At 43.1% G+C, this 22,376-nt stretch overlaps 1 protein-coding gene across 2 annotated transcripts in view; it reads left to right on the top strand.

Annotated features, from left to right (window-relative positions):
• Positions 1 to 22,376, top strand: part of Mllt3 (MLLT3, super elongation complex subunit) — a 272,382-nt gene that overhangs the window by 203,057 nt on the left and 46,949 nt on the right. The window contains exon 6 of one of the 2 annotated variants that reach the window (XM_005352707.3): positions 1 to 666. In XM_005352707.3, the coding sequence (XP_005352764.1) occupies positions 1 to 666 (666 nt within the window). The remainder of the gene's footprint in view (positions 667 to 22,376) is intronic. The other variant, XM_026782100.1, reaches the window with a different exon arrangement.

The raw sequence follows: 22,376 nt of genomic DNA, 5'->3' as shown, positions 1-22,376 counted from the left end.
AGCAGCAGCAGCAGCAGCAGCAGTAGTAGCAGCAGCAGCAGCAGCAGCAGCAGCAGTAGCAGCAGCAGTAGCAGCAGCAGCAGCAGCAGCAGCAGCAGCAGCAGTAGTACCAGTTTTTCAAAGCCTCACAAATTAATGAAGGAGCACAAGGAAAAACCTTCTAAAGACTCCAGAGAACATAAAAGTGCCTTCAAAGAACCTTCCAGGGATCACAACAAATCTTCCAAAGACTCCTCCAAGAAACCCAAAGAAAACAAACCACTGAAAGAAGAAAAAATAGTTCCTAAGATGGCCTTCAAGGAACCTAAACCCATGTCAAAAGAGCCAAAAGCAGACAGTAACTTACTCACCATCACCAGTGGACAGCAGGATAAGAAGGCTCCCAGTAAAAGGCCCCCCATTTCTGATTCTGAAGAACTCTCAGCCAAAAAGAGGAAAAAGAGCAGTTCAGAGGCTTTATTTAAAAGTTTTTCTAGTGCACCACCACTGATACTCACTTGTTCTGCTGAGAAAAAACAGATAAAAGATAAATCTCATGTCAAGATGGGGAAGGTCAAAGTTGAGAGCGAGACGACTGAGAAGAAGAGGTCAACGTTGCCGCCCTTTGACGACATCGTGGATCCCAACGACTCAGACGTGGAGGAGAATATGTCCTCAAAATCTGACGTGAGTAGCCCTGGGCCCCCCTCCTTGCCCTCAGCAAGTCTTGGGTTCTATTTCAGAGAGCTTCATGGTTTGAAATGAGAGAACATGGATGCTGTCCCTACAGAAATGAGGAAGGGGTATAGCCTACAAGTGAATTTCCTTAACTAATGGGAAGAAGGAAATGCAATCCTTGAGGAATCTGTGGAGGTTTTTAGACTATAATTGAAGTTGATAATTATATTCCACAATGCATTAAAGGTTATTTGAATGGCAGCATAAAGGTTCAGTGCCCTTGCAAGCTTTGTTGTTGTGTTCTGTACTGGTTGCTGACTTAAATTGTGTTCAAGCATTCGAGCTTGAAGGGAATGGAAAAACAAGTTCAAAGAGTAAAAAAATATATGGAGAATTGGTTACAGTTTGCTGTATTTCTGTGTGGTACTAGGGACTGAACCAAGGCCTTGCCTGACAAGCAAGCACTCTCCTCCTAAGCCAGACCCCGGCCCTAGTGCTGTTATTTTTAACAGAGTTAAAGGAAGCTTTGTTATACCTGCATACTATGCATATTGAAATTTTGATATCCATATGTACCTGTAAAACTATTTCCAGTTTGAAAATCAAGCTGTCTTTTTCTTCACGGGGTAGCTCCTGACTGGGAAAGAGGGAATGCATAGTCTGCTGCATGTTTGCCTGTGGGCAGGATTATCTTCTGGATGCCTGAGAAGGCATCTCACCATCTAATATCCCAGTTGTTTGATATTGTGATGTGAGCTTATAATTACAGATTTGCAGAGTTGGCCAGAGGGATTTTGTAGTTATCTGTTTTAGCCTCTTACCTGCATAAGAAATCTTGCACATGTAGTGATAGGACTGTTGGAGGGCTTTTGATTCTGTTTTCACTTGCTATGAGGTTCCATCCTCTTCCTGGCATCCTTCTTTCTTTGGCTGTCAGTATGCTAGGTCAAGGTCAAGAAGGGTTTACAACACCTTTCTTTCTGTCCTATGATATCTCCTATGGATGTCCCTTAAATACTGCTGAAGGATAGGAGGCCTTTTCCATCTGACTTGGGTTTGCACTGTTGTATATTACAAGCCAGCTAGAATCAGGACAAGGTGCCGGTTCCAGTTTTCTCTGGATACCTCCTCCTCATATTCTGTAGGGCTAATCCAAACTTCTTAGCAAAGATCAGACTAGAAGCTTGTGTCACTCAAAATGCTACGGACTGAGTGATTTGTTCAGCGCTAGGGAAAGACTAAAGACAGATTGTGAAATGAAAATGAGTGGAAGGAGTTATTCCGCTCACCCAAGTATTTTTTTTTTCCTTGCTTGCTCCGAACCTCCCTCTTAGCTTGAGACTTATTCGTAATGCAGATACTACTTTTATGTGTATTTAGTGTTTGTTTCAGATCACCCTGAAATGCTCTCAGCGAGTGATTAATCTGTCAAGATTCGAGTTTGGCAACTCTCTCTGTGTTCTGAAATGTTATGACTTTTCTAGAAAGAAGACTCTGAGTTGGGCTGTGAATCACTGGTAAACTATGAGATCAACTTAGCGTGTCATCACCAGCGTTAGAAAAACCAGAATGCATTGTCATTAGTATGAGTAAGTGATGGTTTATGGAGATTCTACTTTAGAAAGAATGTGTTTCTTCAGTGATCAGAATTTTCAAAGGCCCCTTTCTAGGATGTCTGTTGATTTGTTAGGAGACCACGAGGCAGTTATAAGGCACTGTGGCTCTTTTGCATGCGTTTGTCACACATGGGCTTCCTCCTCCTTGGGTGTTTCTGCCTGTTCTTTTTATTCATCTCTTGTTCTTTTCTCTTTAGGCATGTTTTATAAAACGTGCCTTTCTTTTAATAAGAGTCTTATTCAGCTTGCTATGTTCATCCAAGTGGATCCCCTAAAAGCTCTTTGAAAGCCAGGAGTTAGAACTGTTAATTACTTACAGCAGATAGTAAGTTCTTAGAATTATTGGGGACGTAAGACCAGTGATCACAAAAGGAATGGCTGCCATGTGCTGTGTGTAGCTCAGCAGACAAAGCATCTAAAAGCTTCTGAGTGTTGTTTAGGTATAAAACTCAACAACTGAGCTTTCCTTATACGTCTTTTGGTACTCAGTACTTTTATTTTGTTGCTCTTGGTCTAATTCTTTAAGCCATGAATTCAGGAGACTTTGCCCTTCGTAAAGGGTGCTGAGAGAACTAGAATTCAACTTATCCAGCGGTTTAGATAGCCATATAGATTGTCCCCTAGATGGCATCTCACCTGTGATCAGGACAGCACCACGGGAGCTGGAATGTTTTCCGAGCATCCAGAATCACTCTCAACTTTAGAAACGTAGTTCCCGTTGTCTCAGGGAGGGGGGTGAACTTGTTGGCCTCTGAGTACGGGTGATTCAATGACCTGGTTTTCCCGGGTCCTTTCAAGTTTTACGATTTGGTTATGTTCATTTGTGGGGATGGGGGAGTAAGGAAGCTTAGATAGAGCAGGTAGAGGCCATGGACTCTGGAGATGAGAAAAGAAGTACGCGTGAGAAAAGATCAGGAATTCAGAAAGCTACAGAATAGTCTAAGGAGAGGGTCAATCTTAAAAGGGCTTGCTGCACCAGTGTGAGGACCTAAGGTTGCATCTGTAGTGCCTACATAAAAATCTAGGTGTGCCAGGACACACCTATCACCCATCTAGGGTGAGGTGTAAGACAAATGGATCCCCAGAGTTTGCTGACCAGCCAGTGTAGCCAGAGGTGAGCTCTAGGTTCAATAAGAGGTCCTGTGTGTGTGTGTGTGTGTGTGTGTGTGTGTGTGTGTGTGTGTGTGTGCGTGTGCATGTGTGTGTGTATAAGACCTGAAAGAAGTATACTACCAATCAACCTGAAAATACGGAAGGGGAGAATCTCATAGGGGCCCTGCTCATAGGCAAAGAAGTACAGGCAATTAAGGAATGCTGAGAGAGGGAGAAATCATCTTCCTCAGAGAAAAGCCTAATTGGTTGTTCAATAAATACCATGTGTCCAGCCCTGAAAACAACACAAACTGAGCAAGTCATATATTTAGTGTGTGTGTGTGTGTGTGTGTGTGTGTGTGTGTGTGTGTGTGTGTAAAACGTAGTAAGTAAAGGAAAGGAGACTATGATTTCAGGAAAGAGTAAGGGGAATAAGGGAGCGGTTGGAGGTAGAAAAAGGGAAGGAGAACACGATCTAATTATATTTTAATTTTTAAAAATTTATTTGAAAAGTGGCGAGTGAAGAAGACACCCAGCATTGTCCTCTTGTTTCCACATATATCCACAAACATATCTAAACATGTATATATTTATACAGCACACATACAACAGCCAGCAGAAGGCTGGGGGGAGCAATTATACGTCTGATATGTCTGTAAGGACATCTTGTCTCAGTGTAGTCTTCTTGTTGTTTGAAATAGGGGTTCTCTGTGTAGCCTGGAACTACTAGCCTGGCCTTGAACCCAGAGATCCACCTGCCTCAGTCTTCCAAGTGCTGGAATTAAAGGTGTGTGCCATCAGACCTCTCTTCATTTGGTATAGACTTTTTAAAGTTAAAGGGAACAGTATTCTACAGAGGCTCTTCCATAACCAAGTAAAACTGGGGTTGTTGTTTTATTTGTTTGTTTGAGATAGGTCCCCATTCCATGGCCCAGGCTTGTCCAGAACTCACTATTTAGTCCAGGCTGGTCTCAGACTTATAACTATCCTTCTGCCTTGGCTTCCTAAGTGCTGGAATTACAGTTATCATCCCTAGCTAATGTGTGTGTGTGTGTGTGTGTGTGTGTGTGTGTGTGTGTGTGTGTGTGGTGTAGAAACAAAATGTAAGAATCAGTTATATCAGGAAGCATTAGGGAACCTAACTTGTTGATTCGTACAAGTCCTTTTGGTCAGATTTGCATGTGTATTTGTATATGAGAGAAGGGAAACCAGGTCAGTGCCCACAGTTTTGCTACACGTTTTCCAGAGGCCTCGTATTTGTTGGAAGGTGACAAGGAGACAGGTGATGGGAAGCCTGCCAGTGTTGATGATTGCCTGTGTTTGTGTCCTGGTGCCATCAGGATTCTGGGCAGTAATGTTCAGAGGTTCTCGTCTGATCTGTGCTGTGGGAGTGTTATGAAAATTAAATCAGTCCTAGTAAAGCCATTAACACACTAATTCGGAAAAAAAATGCTCGCTACTGCTGTGTGTAACCTGGCTTCTGAGAAGCTTCACAACCTTGGCCCTGAAAGAGATGTTCTGGTCTTCAAGAAGGGACCACAGAGCTTTCTCCCTTTTCTAGAAGTGTAGCCCTATATGGTGGGGATAGGGAAAATTGGCACGTGCCATTTTGTCCTGCGATGGCATGGTCATGGGAAAAATACGGGTCAAAGTGTGGTTTTATACAAAAATTAAGACACGATTTTACAAGAACTTTTAGCTTTGTATTAAATGTGATCAAAGAGATTATTCCGCCTAGCATTGCAGCAGGTAGGACATTGGACTCTTCCTTCTGCTCCCCCCACCTTCATGGTAAAAGAGAACATATCCAGAAATGATTCATCATTGAGTTCCATTAACATAACCAAAGGAGTTCTTTCTGAATGTTTGTGATTCTTTAGATAAATTTTTATTTTCAAGAAACTTAATTTTATCACACGAAAGTTCATCACTGACTTTCCCTGCAGAGGAGTTTGGATAGGAGAAGGAGGGAGTGGGAAGAAGAGCCCCGACTCAGAGAGAGCAGGCAAATAGAGGAAACTTGCTAAGCGGATGCTGGATTGAGAATTCCTTATACTGAGAAACCTTGGGCACTTGTGTTAGACTGTGGTTCTCAACCTATGGATCACAGCCCCTTTGACAAACCTGTTTCCAAAAAAATATTCACATTATGATTCATAACAGTAGCAAAAATTATAGCAATGAAAATAGTTTTATGATTTGGAGTCACCACGACAAGGATCCCGCTCTTAGGAAGGTTGAGAGCCCCTGCTTCAAAGCAAGCAGTTCCCGGTGCAGAGTTCATTTCTGATGCTGCATGCCGACACTTGGGCCTTGCTGACTGCCAAGCATCTGCTCTTGCTGGCCACTGTTATGAACAGTAGTCGAGAAAGGTGAGAGTCTGGGTATATCATTATCCACATGGTATTTATAATTGTGGCTTTTTCTTAAGCTGCACATATTTTAATGGATAATAAAAATAATTCACACCTTCTGTCATTTCTTAGTTTCTTGCTTGCATTTGCTTTTTATGTGAGTGTTTTTTAAAGGAAGCCTATGGAATTGAGTGATTGATTGTGGGAGGGGGCAAAGTTTGTATTTATAGCAGAAAGGTAGGAAAAAATAGTAAATAAGATTTTGAGATGGTCTAGTTACAGTGATCATTTCCCCATTTTCTGCCTTCATGCCTTTTGTTTTGCACTGTAGAAATTTAATCATAATGTACAGGTCGTGGTCAGTTCCATCATCTTTTCTTGAAGAGGGACACATGACATCTGGTAAAAACATTACTCTTTGCAGTTGCAATGCGAGGGTAAGACTTCAGCCGTATCTTCTGTGGAATTGACTGACCAAAGTGTTCTCGTGGATAGAAATCACGAGGGGGAAAAAGAAAATCTCAGCATATGGCGGCTTCCTCTCCCTCTGACACCCTCCCCCATCCCCAGTGGACGCAGGGGGGGGTCAATACTTCAAACCACAGTAGCAGGGGTTTCTTTGAAAAAGAAAAAGGGAGACAGAAAGAGAATCAACATCCCGTCTTTTGCTGCACCTCGTTTCCTCGCGCCCCACCCTGTTCATTGCCCTCCTTAAACTGTCTGGGGCTGGCAGTAAGTGTCCTGCTGCTGAAGGCCTGGCCTTAGGTTTTTATGTGGTGGAAGGAAGGGCATTGCAGAACAGAAGAAGGTCTTTATTGTGTTTTCAAAGTGGCTTTTTAATGACTTGTAACTCCTGCGCATGCAGGAGCTGTAAAGGCTGTGTTTGGGGAGCTCCAGCTGGAGAGGCCATTCATTAGGGGCTGCCTCACTCCAGGGGGGAGCCTCTCATTCTGGGCTCCTATTTTCTGTGTTTTATAACTGAAGGTGGAATTACCTGAAGGGGCTACCGTTCTTTATTACCCTTGGCATATTTAGCTCGGTGTAGAGCATTCGTTAAAACAAGTGGATGAAAGTGAACGTTGTGGTATGAATGGACATCCTCACCTGCCATCTCCACGGGCTCTTTGTTTTCTGGTTGGAGGGGATCAGATCGGTGATGATATGCTCCAGCCAACCACATTGTCACCGACTCATTCGCAGGCCCTATTCTAAAAGAGGAAGTCAGATAAGGCTAAGATTTTTTCAGTTTTTGTTTTTCATGTATATGATTGTTTGCTTGTATGTATGAGCACCATGCATGTACCTGCTACCCATTGAGGCCAGAAGAGGGTGTTGGATGCCCTGAGTTGGAGTTACACACATTAGTAAATAGCTCTGTGGTTGCTGGGGTCTAACCCAGGTCCTCTGCAAGAACAGCAAGTGCTCTCAACACTGAGCCATTTCTCCAGCCCCTAAAAAAATAAAATAAAATAAAGACAATCTTTAAAAGAAAAATAACAACTACTTTCCTTGTTTTCAATACAGGTTGAACTCAATATGATATCTTAACTTTAAATTAGGTAATTCCTAAAGATCGTTGGGTTACAAAGGTTGTAAACAGACAAAGGACTTTGTCATATAGTTGGCTGTCACCAGCAATTGTCACTCACATACGCTGGTCTGGCATCCTTTCCAGTACATTCTAGATCTTTGAAAGGATTTCATCACCCACCTCTGCAGGGTACTATTTCACGTTTTATTTTCTGTATAATTGTGCTCTCTCTCATCGTTAGACACAGCACAGTCTCTGCAGAACTAGCTGTCCCATACCAAGGGAATGTCCCACAGGTACAGTTGGGCTTGTCCTGAGCGATTCACATGCTAATTGCCTTGCTAAGTCCTCAGCACAATTCTGTGAACTAAGGGTCACAGTGGCCATCATTCTGTAGATGAGGAGAGGGAAGCTCAGAGATGACCCAAGATTGGCACGTTTAAAGGTTGTGGAAACTGGCCCTGTGTGCTGACATACACATATGCTTAATCCTTTCAGTAGGCGGCTGGGGCAGAGGGGCAGAGAGGCAGAGGCGGGAGCTGCCGAGTCTTCTGACAGCTGCTCACTGTAAAGTCTTCTGACTCATTCCCTTGCTCACAAATAGTTCCCACTTGCATTTGCTCGGGAGTTTATGTTCCACAGAGCTAAGCTGCAATATCAAGCCTTTCCAGAAGGTGCCACCAAATAGCAAATGCCCTCCCCACAACCCCCAATTGAGAGGCTCATTTTGGACTCTGGCTTCTATTTTGTAAGTTTATAAGGGCTGTGCATTCTTGACGTTAGGTGATAGGGAGAGAGTGGTTACCTTCTCTGGCTATGTAATTATTTAAACAAGTTTGAGAAATTGTTCTCAGTGGGCAACAATTTATGACTGTAAACTTTGAAGGCTGTGTCATGGTCCACAAAGAAAAATCACCCCTGCGGGGCTTCTTTTGGTCACTAAAGGTGACAGCACAATGAACTGCTCCAGAAAATGTCAAAGGTTCTTCTGTTAGGCAGGAGAAAACGGAAAAGCATTTACTTAAGTGTTTAGAGACAATACTTTCGCCTGTGAATTCTAAAAACACCCCAAATGGGGATGTTTGTGTGTGAGGAGGCTTGGAGCAGGAGTATGGAGACATACAATGTGTAACATAGAAAAGGCAAATTCCTTCATCTTCCTTAGAAGTGTATTGTCGGTACTTCCCTAACCAATCAAGAAGATGAGTAAAGATGCCCTAACTAGGGATAGCAATATTTAGAATCACAGATCCTTGCTTTATCATGAGACCCCTCTCCTCCATCATCATCGTCCCCCTCCTCCTCCTGGACTGGTGTTGAGCTCTATAGTGCCAAGGATAACTTTGAGCCGCTCGTCCTCTTGTCTGTACCTTCCAAGAACTGAGATTTTGGTGCGGCCGTGCCAATGCATGCTATGTTGGTATTAAAGCCAGAGCTTCACCAACTCAGCTCTGAAGTCTTTTATTTGCTTTAGGACTTTGAGGCATTATGTGTGGGGTGGGGGTGTGCACATGTGTGTGTGCATGGTGAGTGTAGGCCGGAGGCTGACATCAGGTGTCTTTGTCTGCTTGACCCCTATCTTACTATTTGAGACAGTCAGCGAGACTGACTGACTAGTGAGCTCCAGAGATCCTTGTGTCTCTGCCTCCCCAGCACTGGGGTTGTAAATGTCTTCTGCCCCGTCGTCTTTCACATGAGTACTGGCTTTCCAGCTTAGATCTTCATTCCTACAAGCAGCTCACCCAACTATCTCCCCAGCCCTTGAGGGTGTTTTGTTTGTTTGTTTTTCAATGTTTTAAATAAAGTTTTCCCCTGTGTTTATATATATGAATATAAAATAATGGGCCTAACTATGACATTTTTATGTATATTTTCTGCATTATACTTTGCTCGTGTATCATACTCCTCCAGTATCAACCCTGGCCTCCCTTCCCACTGGTCTCCTTTCTTCTGTGGTTCCCTTTCTTTTTTTCCTCCTGTCCCTTTCCCTCCTTCCTCCACTCCCATTCCTGCCCCTCCCCACAGTTTTATGTTATGGAAAACATTTTCTTTTGAACATGTTTTACTGTAATATTTTTGTGTACAGATGTTGGATCATAGTTAAAACACAAATGATTTTGTTGCTTCTTTGTGCGATGCCATGTTAGGCTATACAAGTGGCGCACAGTTAGAATTTAACATGTTCTCTTAAGTAAGTATGGCTCAGTGAGAGGAGGGTTCGGGTGGGATCTGTGGAGGTGGAAAGTGGAAACAATATGAAAGAATATTGATGGCCAGTGCTGACAGTATATGTCATCTTCACTGAAATAAAGAACTGCAGCGCTTACTGACTGTCTTTGTATTTTAATTTATTAGTAGTGTGTGTGCTTAGTTCAAAGGACAGCCTCAGGAGTGGGTTCTGTGGAGTGAATTCAGGTTGTCAGGTTTGTGAAGCCAGGGCCTTTATCACTGAGCCATCTCATGGGGGCTCACTCAATGTTTTTGAAGGAAAAAACAGAGTTTAGCTTTCCTCTTTTCTGGCTTCCTTTGGTCAGCTGGTGCTGGTGCTACGCTCTGGTGAAACAGTAAGAAAGAGGAAGCCGCTTGCAGTGTCTGAGAACCTGGATCTGAAAGGGAATGTGGGGAGAATTGAGATGATTCCTAAGACACTGCTGCTTCGTATGCATCTGTATCGTGTCTAAGGAGCAAAACTGAAGAGTCTATGCCAGGGAGCTTGTTCATCAGTGTACTGTCTTACTAGGTTCTTCATGCTCTGTCAGTGCAAGGCTCCCGTCTGTTGTTCTGCCTGACTAAAGTTGTACACATGAGGTACCTGAGGAAGGGAGATAGGTACCCTCGTTCTGAAGCGCAGCCATGCCTGACTGTTAACTGTACCTTAGGAAGAATGCCCGTGGTGTGCGTGTGAGCCAAGAACAATACTCCAAGGGTCAAAAGACAGACAGGTTCCATTTATTTATAGAGACCTATAAAATAGAGATTTTAGTAATAATACTTACCTTGTGAGATTATAGCTTATAGATACAGCCTGTCATTTAGGTATTAATTAGGTCAAAGAAAAACATGTCATTTGCAAGAGCATACTACTTGGTAATTTTATGGATTGTATTCTGTGAAAACCCAGCAAAAGTGAGACAAAGACCAAGACACTGCAGAAACCTGGTGGTTGTGTAATCTATGACAAAATGTTTCAAGGTTTCTGTATGTATTTGTGTGTGTGTGTGTGTGAGTGTGTGTGTGTGTGAGTGTGTGTGTGTGTGTATACATGTGTATGTTGGGTATGGGGTACACAGGGAAGACAGAGGTTGATGTTGTCTTCCTCAACCATTCACCACCTTGCTTTTGGAGACAGGGTCTTTCCCTGAACCTGGAGCTTGCCGATTTGGCTGGCTAGAGAGCCCCAGGAATCCTCCTGTTTGTGTCTCCCCAGTGCTGGGTTTAAGGAGATATGCTGCCATTCCTGGCCTTCATTGTGGGATGCTGGGGAATGGACTTTGGTCCTCATACTTGTATGGCAAGAACTTTGCTGATAGCCATAGTCACAGCCCTGCATATATTTATAAAATACTTGTTTTCCATTTGCCTAGCCCATGCTTTTGTTGGAAATCAAAGAAGAATCTTTCTGAAACTGGTCTGATGTTATGTAGTCCGGCCAACCCCACTCAGAGTGACCTGACACACTTCAGTTTATGAAGTGCTTACTGCATTCCAGCTTTCCTCTGCTTCTCCATTGTTTTTTTTTTCAGCATTGTTTTAATTAAAAGTGAACCTCATACTTATTCCTGAGATTACAATAGGGTCTTTTCTTCACACTATGTGGATCCTGAGGATTAAAGTTAAGCCGTCAGTCAAACTTGGTAGCAAGTGTTTTAACCTGCTGAGTCCTAAACTTGTGTGTGTGTGTGTGTGTGTGTGTGTGTGCGCGCGCGCGCGCGCGCGCGCACAGGTTTGAGTGCAGGTGCCCGCATTCCCTGATATGCTGTGGAAGCCGGAGGATAACTCTAGGGTGTCAGTTCCCTCCTGATAGCTTGTGGGATATAGGGATCGAACGCAGGTGATTAGACCTGCATGTGGTGAGCATTTCGACCTGCTGAGCCATCTTGCCAGCCCCGTGATATGTTTCTAATTGCTAGTTTTCTCATACCCTTAAGTCAAGATTCAGCCACACTAGAATGCTAGCTGCGGCTTCCCTCACTGTTGAGACACTCTCGGAGACTTGCCATTCACCTCTTGCCCCTCACCTAGAGGTAAACCACCCACCGTTCTTGCTTTGTGGAATCAAATCAGGGATTTCATAGTTTCCTTCCAATTGCAGAGGTTTGACAGATCAGATGAGTCGTGTCCGCCCGTGTCTGCTCTCACCAGGCCCGTAGGCCTGCTCAGAGCTCCGTGGTTTCTTTACTCTTGTCAGGAACTGTAAAGATGAAAACACATTCTTTGGTGTGAAGGTTTATGGTCAAGTTTAGAAACCATACAAGACATCTCTGCAGTGCTTGTGATTTAGCCACAGCGTTCTCAGGCAAGAAGATGAAGGACATCTCTTACACTTGAGTTTTGCAGAGGAGAGCTGGAGGCCATATTCAGTAATTTACATGAGATACAGAAGAGTCATTCTAGGACCTAGTCCTTCATCTGCATGCTGTTGGCACTTTGCCCATTGAGTCACCTCACCAGTGTGTGGCCACCCCTGAACATTTGAAAGTGTCCCCTAGCTTGCCGTTACTACCAAAGAGTGGATCCACTCACACTGCCTGAACCCCGAGCTGGTTATCTCAGCCTGTGCACCTGTCTTGGGTGCACCTATCTGTGGTTTTCTTATCTGAGCAGACCTTCTCTGGAGTATCTCTTGTCCTGACAAACTGAGATTAAGGTGTAAACCCAGGTGGATATGACAGAGCTGACCAGTGAACATTCTGGTGGACTCCGCACTGGTCATCTCTGACTGTCTTAGAATTACTGACCAGAATAATGATTCAATGTATTTTAAGGAAGAAAAATCCCTAGGCAAAATAGCTAATGATACATTTAAATATCTGACAGGTCCAAAGTCTTCATCCTGTTTAATATGAAAACACACAGAGAGCATCATAGTCCTCTAGTGTAAACGGAGCCTTCACATGTACAGCTGGAACTTGGATGTGATGTCCTGTGCTCCAGTTACTACAGTGTGGGAATATTTGCTAAGCATACAGGATCATGAATACATGGAGAAACTGGGCTCCTCCCTCCTAATCTCATGGAACTGCCGTGCTTACTTACCCTGCTGGATTTCTCGTTCAGTGAAAGAAAACCAAGCTCTATAGTTCATTTCTCATGTGTATTTTATTAGTGGAAGCTGTGCCTCCCATGAGCTCACCCCACCCATATCCCCAAACCCGTCTATGCATAAGTAGGTTGGTATGTAGTCTGCCTATGTACTAGTCCCTGGGCAGTAGGGGTAGCACAGAAATAAGATGCATAGAGATGCTTCCAGGGGCAGCTGTCATTGGTGCAGTGCAAAATATGTTTCCCCTCAACCTCCTTTCAGTTGGCTGGCTTTCCAGGTTTAGTCCCGAAATGTCTATGGATCTGTCACCTTCTTTTCTCTGCTTCAAGATAATGAGCTGCTGTTCTGTGGTTCCCCACCCTGACCTAGCTCTCTGAGTCAAGACTGGGTTGTCACCTCCCAACTCCTGCCTCATGACTTTGGCCAGTTTTAAAAATTTCTTTCTTGAGTATGTTCATATAGGTCTACAATGAAATATGATCACATCTATTCCTCTGGAGTCTCTTCCAACTTCCTCTAGAATCCCCCAACTTGTCCACATCCCAGCTTTATGTCCTTAAAACATTAATCCACTTTCATTTTTGACATTTATTTATTGTATGTGTGTTTGGGGCGGGACATGTATGTGCCATGGCCTGTGTGTACAAGTCAAAAGTAAGATGTGGGTTGAATTTTCTTACTTTCACCCTCTGGTGCTGAACTCAGTTGCTAGGTTTCATAGTGTCTTTACCTGCCATACCCTACTAACCCTCAAGTCTACCCCCCTTCCCAATGTTCTAAAACACAGATCTGTTCTGGAAGGAAATAGGCAAGAAAATAGATATTACCTCATTAAAACGATGATGTTATTGGTCCTTTTCGGAACAATATTGTGTCTTTATGTTTTGTGAGACAAAGTCTCACTAAGTAGCTCAGGCTGGCCTCAGAGTTGCTATGTATTCCAGGATGGCCTTAGTCCCTCAATGCTTGGGTTTCTGGCATATGCCTCCCTGCCTGCAAAATACTAGCTTTAGAACCTGTTATTTTTCATAAACTATTTCATTGTTTCACATGTGAGATCCATTTGTAGATAAGAGCCAAATTATATTGAGATGTCTCATTTTAATTTTTATTGTCTCTCATTTATGTTTGTCAAATATATGAAATATAGAATAGTATAATGAACCTTTTACATTCCATCAAATGGTAGTTGATTTATTTCTTTTTTGTACAGTCGAATTCTCCTGATTTCTAATAAGATTCAGTATACCTTATTCCACTCATAGATATTTCACTGTGAATCTCTGGGAAAATCAGAGTTTTCAAAGAACAGAATAAAAGCATCATGAACATAGATAAACTATTTCATGATGCTCACTGCTGTCGGATATCCAGCCACCGAGGAGATTTTTAATAAAACCAAAATCGCACAAATTCTTTGCGTTACTTGTGTAAATTGGAATTCAAATGAAGACCCAGTTTTATACTCTGTAATAAAATCTGTTACCTGTGTTTTCCCTTCTCTCTCCCTTTAAGCATAAAATGAAAGGGGAACTAGGTCTCCTGTCCTAAATTGTCTGTTTGGATTGGAGTGTTTTCCTGGTGCACTTTCTGCAGATGAGCTGTCGAAGGAGGGGCACGGTCAGATTCAGGTTACAACTTCAGGAGGGGGAGAGGATTGTTTCCTGGGGTTTCAGGTCTTGTCCCTTAGGTACTGCAAGGAAGGGTTTCTGTGTTAACAGCCTTAGCTGTTCTGTGCCCACAGGCTCTAATTCATTAAGAGTTTTAGGGGCTGGAGAGACGGCTCATTGGTTAAGAGCACTTGCTGCCCTTGCAGAAGATGGGAGTCTGGTTCAGGCAGCTCACAACCACCTGTCACTCCAAGGGTTCCGACACTCTTCTGGTCTGTGCATGCCTGCAGTCACACACACTTTACACACGTGTGTTTATAAGCAGTTCTGCTTTGAAGTAGTAAATTGGAGATATTTATTCTATTATCCCTACTTTTTGGCCCCTCCTGCTTTGTTCCTTCTGTGAAGGCAGAGGTGCAGTTGTGAAGGAGAGGGAGACTGTCTAATACTTCCCCTTTATCACTTTTTAAAGGGAAGAGTTTGGTTCCTTGCACACTGCAGCAGTTTCAAGCGCTTTAAATTTTATTTATTCACTTAGGTACTGAAACTCTGGGAGCTGGACGTTGGGCTCGGCGCGTTTAGTCAGGTGTTCTACCACTGAGCGATGTCTTCTGTCCTTTCTTTATGCTGTGTTGTATGCCTTGCTTTTTATCTTTTAAACCTGACTCTTGGCTCCCTCATTTTTCTCCCTGTCCCCATGCTTCCTTCATTCTAACATGTTGAAAATTCTGGATTTCCGGGGAAATGAGTTTGAGCCTTTTATGATCTGCTTAACTGAGGCTTTTCTAAGTAATTGCCTCCACCTGTTATCCTTCACAGCCTTGTGCTTCTTCCACAAACAGTTTATATATACTTTGAATATAATTGCTATTTTCTTATCATATTTTTTTTCAATCAGTTCAACACATTGAAGACAGACCTGGTTTAAATACAATTTCTCAGATCTTTGCACTGTGCCTGTCCATAATTGCTCCTCAGCAAATGTCAAGTAGTACAAAGATGTGTGAACACACATACACATATCCTTTTTACTAATTCATATGTTTTACAGGAAACAAAACAATGAGGACTTAAAGATAGGAGGGTCCACAGGAAGGGGACAGGAGAGTTGAGTGTGATCAAGTAAGTTAAAAAAAAAAATGGCCGCACCAACCTTTTCTCTTTCAAAATAGTATCTTTTTCCCTTACAAAAGTCAAACTTCCATCGTGAAAAATTTGAGAGTCTTAACTGTGAACATATCTGAGCAGTTAGGAACACTGATTTGTGGTCTGTCCCTTCTGGGGATGGAGTGTGCAGGGACAAGAGAACTCACTGTATCAATAAGAGATGTCTTGGCTCTCATACAAGGACACTGACAGCGTCTTAGCCACCCGTGTGCAATCAATTTTATACAGTAAAATCCTGGGGTAACTTGGGAACCAAAGTAAAGGTGTCTGGGTGTGATTGTGTGGTGGTTCCCTGTCTTTGTGTTTGAGCACATGAACTTGCCAAGTATGAGAATTCTTCAGATGGTCTTGGAAAACCCTTTCTAAAACTGCTTCTACTGTGAAGAATATTAACAACAAGAAAATAACGGGGGGGGGAGCAAAGATTACAAATTAATCTTTTATTATGACAGCAGAAAGATGTGGGCCTGAAAATCCCCAAATATTTGCTTCTGTGTTTTAAAAAAGCAAATAGTTTCAGAGAAATTTCAATAACAGGATGTTGAAATGAAAGAAGTTTTTGCCTCCCTGTTTCCTACAGAGGACTGTGCACAGGCCTGATAATGTGAGACTTTCGGGACCACCTTGTTTTTGCTGTCTGCACGGTGAAATACGAGTCCATTCCCTCTAATGTTTGTATATGCCTTTGAAATTATTGCAACTGGTAAAATGCCACTTGTGTGTAGTACAAAATGACAGTGTTTTCCCCTTCCTGTTTTCTCAGGTTGCATAATTGTCGAGACAAATTAGTTTAATAACTTTAATTTGATGGGCCAATCTTTACTCAGCAGCCGTGCTTGCATATCTGCAACCGCGCAATTAAATGTTTATTGTATATGTGGAAGAATCAGTTAAAAAAATTACTGCAGGAGGCGTCTGGTAGTGCAGAGTTAGCTGCACAGTCATCCAGCAAGACAGCAAAGGTGAGGGAGTGCAGTTAGTTCCCTTGAAGAAGTCACTGCATTTGTGTTACCACGGCTGCTCTCAAACACGTATTTAATTATACACGCTGGAAGGCCGTTCCATAGTCAGAGTGGTTTTACCAGAGTCATCATGACCTCTAAAGGGCAAAACTTAAACCCAAATTAATTTTTCACGATGGGAGTTTAACTCTTGTAAGGGAGAAAGATACTATTTTGAAAGAGAAAAGGTTGGTGCGGCCATTTTTTTTTTAACTTACTTGATCACATTCAACTCTCCTGTCCCCTTCCTGTGGACCCTCCTGTCTTTAAGTCCTCATTGTTTTGTTTCCTGTAATGCTCTGAATTCGATTAGTTCTGCCTGCATGAACACGGACAAACTACCAGTGACCACAGCCATTCTCCAGAAGTCACCAGTTACCAGTAGCCCCTTAGCTACTGGGATGCACTCTCCTGAGCCCCTAGCCTTCATTTCTCAGCGCTGCTCATCCACTGGCTATGATGCTCCTCTTCTGTGATGCTCCCTGAGCCTGTGGGAGTTGATAGAGATGTCTCATTTAGGATTGAACATTCAACATTCACTTTTTATCAGCACGTTGACCAGTTATGACTCTCTCTGTTTACCGCTTCCCACTGCAAAACAAACAAACAAAAAAAAAACAAAAGCTTCTCTGACCAAGGCCAGTTATAGCACTAATATATAGGTGTGAAAATAAATATTTAGAATGCTGTTTAGCAATATGTCTGTTTACCAAAAGCAGCAATCCTGGATTTACCTGCCTTCGACCCGGGACCTCCTCAGCCATATGCTTTTGACCAGGTTTATGACAGCAGGCAAAAACCTTATTGTCCTAGAGGTGCCCCGTCTTGTGTGTGAAGACAGCTGATGGATGTCTTTCCTGTCTTTATGTCTGGGACCCTCTAAGTTGGAATCTGTGTGCTGCTGGGTTCTGCACAACTATCCTTCTTCCTAGCCAAGTGCCTTCAAGTATTACACACAAAGGTGAGGGGAAGTCTTGCACTAAGAACTCCCGTCTCAACCCACTCCACAGGTTCACTTACCAAAAGCCGGCATAGCTATTCCCACGTGATCATGTCAGTCCCACTTGTAATTGCATCAATTAGATAAGATATGTAGGCCGATGTGTATTTAATGAGTTCCAGTGTTTTCCGTCTGACTGATCTCTAACAGCCGGCTTTGGTGACTGCTCCATTCTCGTGACCTGATGTGCCTCCCTTTGCTCTTGAATGGGGACAGCCTTACTTCAGACACAACACACTGTTGCCTTTCCCTTCGTCCTTTGGTCTACTTTGTCCACGCTAATCTTGTAGGTGACTCATGTCTGTACACACGACTTACAGGCTGACTCCATAGGTTCTTCAGCTTCGCAGTACTGCTCCTGTTACCAGACACCTTCAGTGCATCTGTAAGCGTTCATCTTTTCTTTGCGTGGCTTGAGTTCAAATCTTCCGTAGTCACTTCAAATGGACAACTAATTGTCATCAGCTGTACTTACCCTGCAGACTGTTGGAAAATACCTCTCCTACCAGACTATATACGTAGAGAGCCCTTAGTTTTCCTTTCTCTGTTTCTGCTCCCTTCTCTTCTCATGTTCTGGCCTTTACAACCGTGAGGTCAGTGTTCTTAGCTTACACATGTGTAAGAACATGCTGAATTTTACTATTTGTGTCTGCTTTATCCCATTTAATGCAATACCTTCCAGTTTCATCCCAGTTACAACAAATGGCAAGATTTAATTCTTTTGCGATGACAGAGTAATAATAGTAATAGTAATAATAATAATAATAATAATAATAATAATAATTCCATTGTGTTTGTGCATCAAGTTTTCTCTGCCCCCTTCATCCATGTGTTTTTCTTTTAATAAATAAAGTAAAAAGCTACTGCTTCATAAAGAATCCTGAGGCCTGGGTCTCATAGTTGCACTAGCTTTGTGATCTGGAGCAAAATGCTTATTGATATCTTTGAGAATTATTTTTGCAATCTCTGAAATGTGAATACTCTCTAATCAGATTGTTTAGTAAATCAGTAGGTCGTAAATGACGTGTGGCTTTGGTTGATGCTTTGCTCGTACTTATAAACGTGCATGTCTCTCTTTTGTAATAAAGTGGGCATCCAGGTAATATACAGCCTCCTGGACTATATACTGGCTTTATTTATAAAGGCTTTCCCCAGGTTTGAGTGCTGCTACAAGATATTAGAGATATGTCTTTATCTGAAACATATAACGTGAAAATGCAGTGGCGTGAGCATTTTACTGTTTTAGCTGATCGTTTATTCTGCTTCCACACAATACAGTGCCAAGTGCTGTGTTTCCATGTGTAGCTAGCATTTGATAGCCTGCGTCTCCTTGCCTTATGGATTTTGTAGGTGAGTGTTCCCTTTCTCTAATGTAAGCCTCTATGAGGACCCAGCCATGGAGTCCTGTGTTGAGAAGACCTTGTAGTATAGTCACCTGTGACTCCCTGTCACCCTAATACCTGCCAGCCCTTCAGTAGCTTAAAGCACATAAAAAATTAGATGTGGCTAAGATGTTTTAATCCATCGGAAGCCATATTATTATTTTTATTATTACTATTACTATTTTCTGCCTTTATTGTGTGTGGTTGAACTGCTTCAGAAAGCCAAGGAAAAAGCTCTTAGTTGCTGTAGGAAGAACAGTTAAACGCGTTTAACCTAGATTTCTTTTCCCGGATGCCAGATATCCTTCCAAGGGAGAGAGATGCCAATTCCTCTTTCTGATTAGTTCATTTGCAGAATAGAGAGCACATAGCCGAGATGAAAAGGTAACACGATTTTGAATTAGATTCATAACTCCATATTTTAAGGAAGCTTTTTAACGCTACCCATAAAATGCCACTTTACGCCTGGCATCGGATCTATTAATTTGACTACTATGAATATGTAGGAATATTTTTTTGAAAACTCCTGTGGTCTTGTAAAGCCTCCAGGCCCTTATTAGCTGAAAACTCCTGCCTTCTGTCAGGGCATGGAGCCAAGGTAAGGTCCTTAAGTAGATAACGTTTAGCATTTGAAATAATAATAATGAAAGAGAAGTCCATGTGGAGCTTTCAAGTCGCGATCCATTGAAATATCCGTATGGAGCTGGAGGCCGAGGGAGAAGATGAAGCAGATGTCAGGTTTGCTTTAGCAGGATGCCCTGCCTAACCACCTTCCCTCTGAAGAGTTTGATGCCCAGCATCCTGGGGAGGCAGTGACTAATTCATCTGATCCATCTGTTGCCTTGGGAGGCACTGTGGACTAGTTCCTCCAACTGTTCGTATCAGTAGAGAATATGACCTTACTTTATTCTTTTGGGGCTTTTTCCCCACCTGCCCTTCTCCCACGTGACTCACCTTGGACTGATACCTCCCCTCCCAGTCTCCCCCTCCCCTGCCACAGAAGAAAAATTGGGAACATTCCTTTCATAAACCCATTCAAAATTAAAAATGACATAGGTCGTGGCTTTTTTTTAAACCTTCTCTCCTTAAAGACAGAGTTTCAAAGCATTTCATGAGCCTGTGTCTTACACACTGACTACAAGCAGCCCCAGCCGAGGTGTAGGGAAGTCCCAGCTCATCCGTGGTCTGAGTGTGCAGGCCTCCCTTTAGGCAGTGCAGATGGAAAGTGGACACGGATTGGATTGGTGTTTTCTTTGTGTGCCTTGGATTTGCCTTCAAGGGGGACTGAGCTAAATAATCATGATCCATTAGTCCTCCTACACCCTGCCAGGACAGGACACATTAGCTGTAGGCTCTCTATTTCAAGGCCAGGCTATGCTCAGGGTCTGGGAAGGGAGAATCCTACCTCCCCATCTTCTCATCTGTTTACTGCTGTCTTCCAGTGTTCATGGAAGGAAGGGCTTGTCTGCTTTCTCACAGACCCAGCAAGCAGCAAATAACTGAAACATTGAGTCTGACTCTAGGAGAAGTTCCTCCACCCAGCTATTGTCTCCACTTTTTTTCCCCCTTTGGAAGGACCCAGTGTTTGATGTCTCAGCCTGGAGCCAGAAGCCCGAGTGGGAATTCAGCCAGCTCTTCTGTGTTTTCTAGGTGAGAATTCTAGGACTTGCCCGTGAGCCATTTTTCTTACCTAGATAGAAACAGGAATGGCTCACTGAATGATTTCATAGAGTTGCTAGGCAGAATAATCAAAACGACATTTTTAAAGATGTAAAATATTAATGAGTGTCAAATACCAAAACATTTAAATGATGCCATTTATATCTCAAGAAGGGTCATCACTTTTTCTTTCCACTGTGGTAGTCTGTGGCCTTCAAAGTATATCTAACTGTTTCAGTTAAGAGATTTTTGCCTTTTAAAAAAGTCGTGAATAATTATTTTATAGAGCCAATAATTACTTTTTCCTTCCAATTAGTGTTGCTTATCCAAGGTTAAAAGTTGTACATCAGGCACAACTGTTGGAACAAAGCGGGAAAAAGACAATGTACACATTTGCAGGTCCTGTGATGACTGAGATCCTAAAACATTTAGACCTTCATTTAACCGTATCATTGTAAACCAGCAAAGGCCACAGCAGATGTGAAATACCCTTCACAAGGAAAGTATCACAAATGAGTTGTTAGCACAGAGACTTGGAAACAGAGCAGTCGGCACTCAGAGACAGCAAGAGCACCACCTTCTCTCATGAGTCCTCAATCCAGAAACTGTCCATTGGTCCACTGAGTCTTTGTCATGCAGCTCTAGAATGGACTTTGCCATATGTAGCTTAAGAAGCTGTGTCTCCCGCCAGGTTCTAACTGGTTACTATGTGTAACTAATCTGCTTTCTTTGTTTATGAGGTTGAGTACAGACCATCATGACTCATGTTACTTCTGTAAAAGTATCCTTAGGGTAGAGTGGTGGCACGCTTAGGCTTGGGATTCCTGACATAGGACCGCACTGATTCTTAAGTACATTTAGAGTCCATGACAGCCTTTGAAGAAATCTCTTATGGCGCAGTACATGGCTTTGCATTTTGCTGTGTTATTGTTACAGGAAGGCATATTCACCCGTCACTCAAAGCTAAGAGGTATTCTATTTCACCCTAGAATTATGATAAAAATCTTGATCATCTAGAAATCTGGGCTCAGCTCAAGAACATGAAATTTAAAACTGTGGAAAATAATCTAAATTCCTTCATTTAAAATTCTGTAATTGTTATAATTAGTAAAGGACTGGGAAAATAAGCCTTAGAGATACTTTACCTGAAAAGGCGTGGTATTACAGGTTTAATATATTGTCAGTTCAATGCGAGCTGGATTCATCTAAGCCTGTATAATAAGAAAATTCATATGAAGAAGTGCAGCATTCCCGTCCAGCTGCATTTGGGTCTGAGTTTGTCTGTATGGTTTACAGATGCCAACAGAATAGAAACATCACTCAAGAGTAAGCTGTGGGCCTTGGGGGCTCTAAGAAACCCATGTGTGGTTTAAGGAACTCTGGTTAGGAGCAGACATAGTAGCTGGTTAGAACTGTGTTCCTTGGGACTCTCAGTGTGTTCTGATCAACAGTGGGAGGCCGTAGTGAGCTGGTGGGAGGTTGTAGTGAGCAGGTGAAGGCCGTAGTGAGCAGGTGAAGGCTGTGGTGAGCAGGTGGAGGCTGTGGTGAGCAGGTAGAGGCCATAGTGAGCAGGTGGAGGCTGTAGTGAGCAGGTGGAGGCTGTAGTGAGCAGGTGAAGGCTGTGGTGAGCAGGTGGAGGCTGTGGTGAGCAGGTAGAGGCTGTGGTGAGCAGGTGGAGGCTGTGGTGAGCAGGTAGAGGCTGTGGTGAGCAGGTAGAGGCCGTAGTGAGCAGGTGGAGGCTGTAGTGAGCAGGTGGAGGCCATGGTGAGCAGGTAGAGGCTGTAGTGAGCAGGTGGAGGCTGTAGTGAGCAGGTGGAGGCATAGTGAGCAGGTGGAGGCTCTAGTGAGCAGGTGGAGGCCGTAGTGAGCAGGTGGGAAGTTGTAGTGAGCAGGTGGAGGCTGTGGTGAGCAGGTGGAGGCAGTAGTGAGCAGATGGGAGACCATAGTGAGCAGATGGGAGGCCACAGTGAGCAGGTGGAGGCTGTAGTGAGCAATAAAATAAATGGAAGGATATAAGAATAGATAATCCAGCTGGGTGTGGTGG

Source organism: Microtus ochrogaster, chromosome 10 (genome assembly GCF_000317375.1).
Source record: "Microtus ochrogaster isolate Prairie Vole_2 chromosome 10, MicOch1.0, whole genome shotgun sequence".
NCBI lineage: Eukaryota > Metazoa > Chordata > Mammalia > Rodentia > Cricetidae > Microtus > Microtus ochrogaster.
This window is presented reverse-complemented; position numbering and strand designations above follow the sequence as displayed.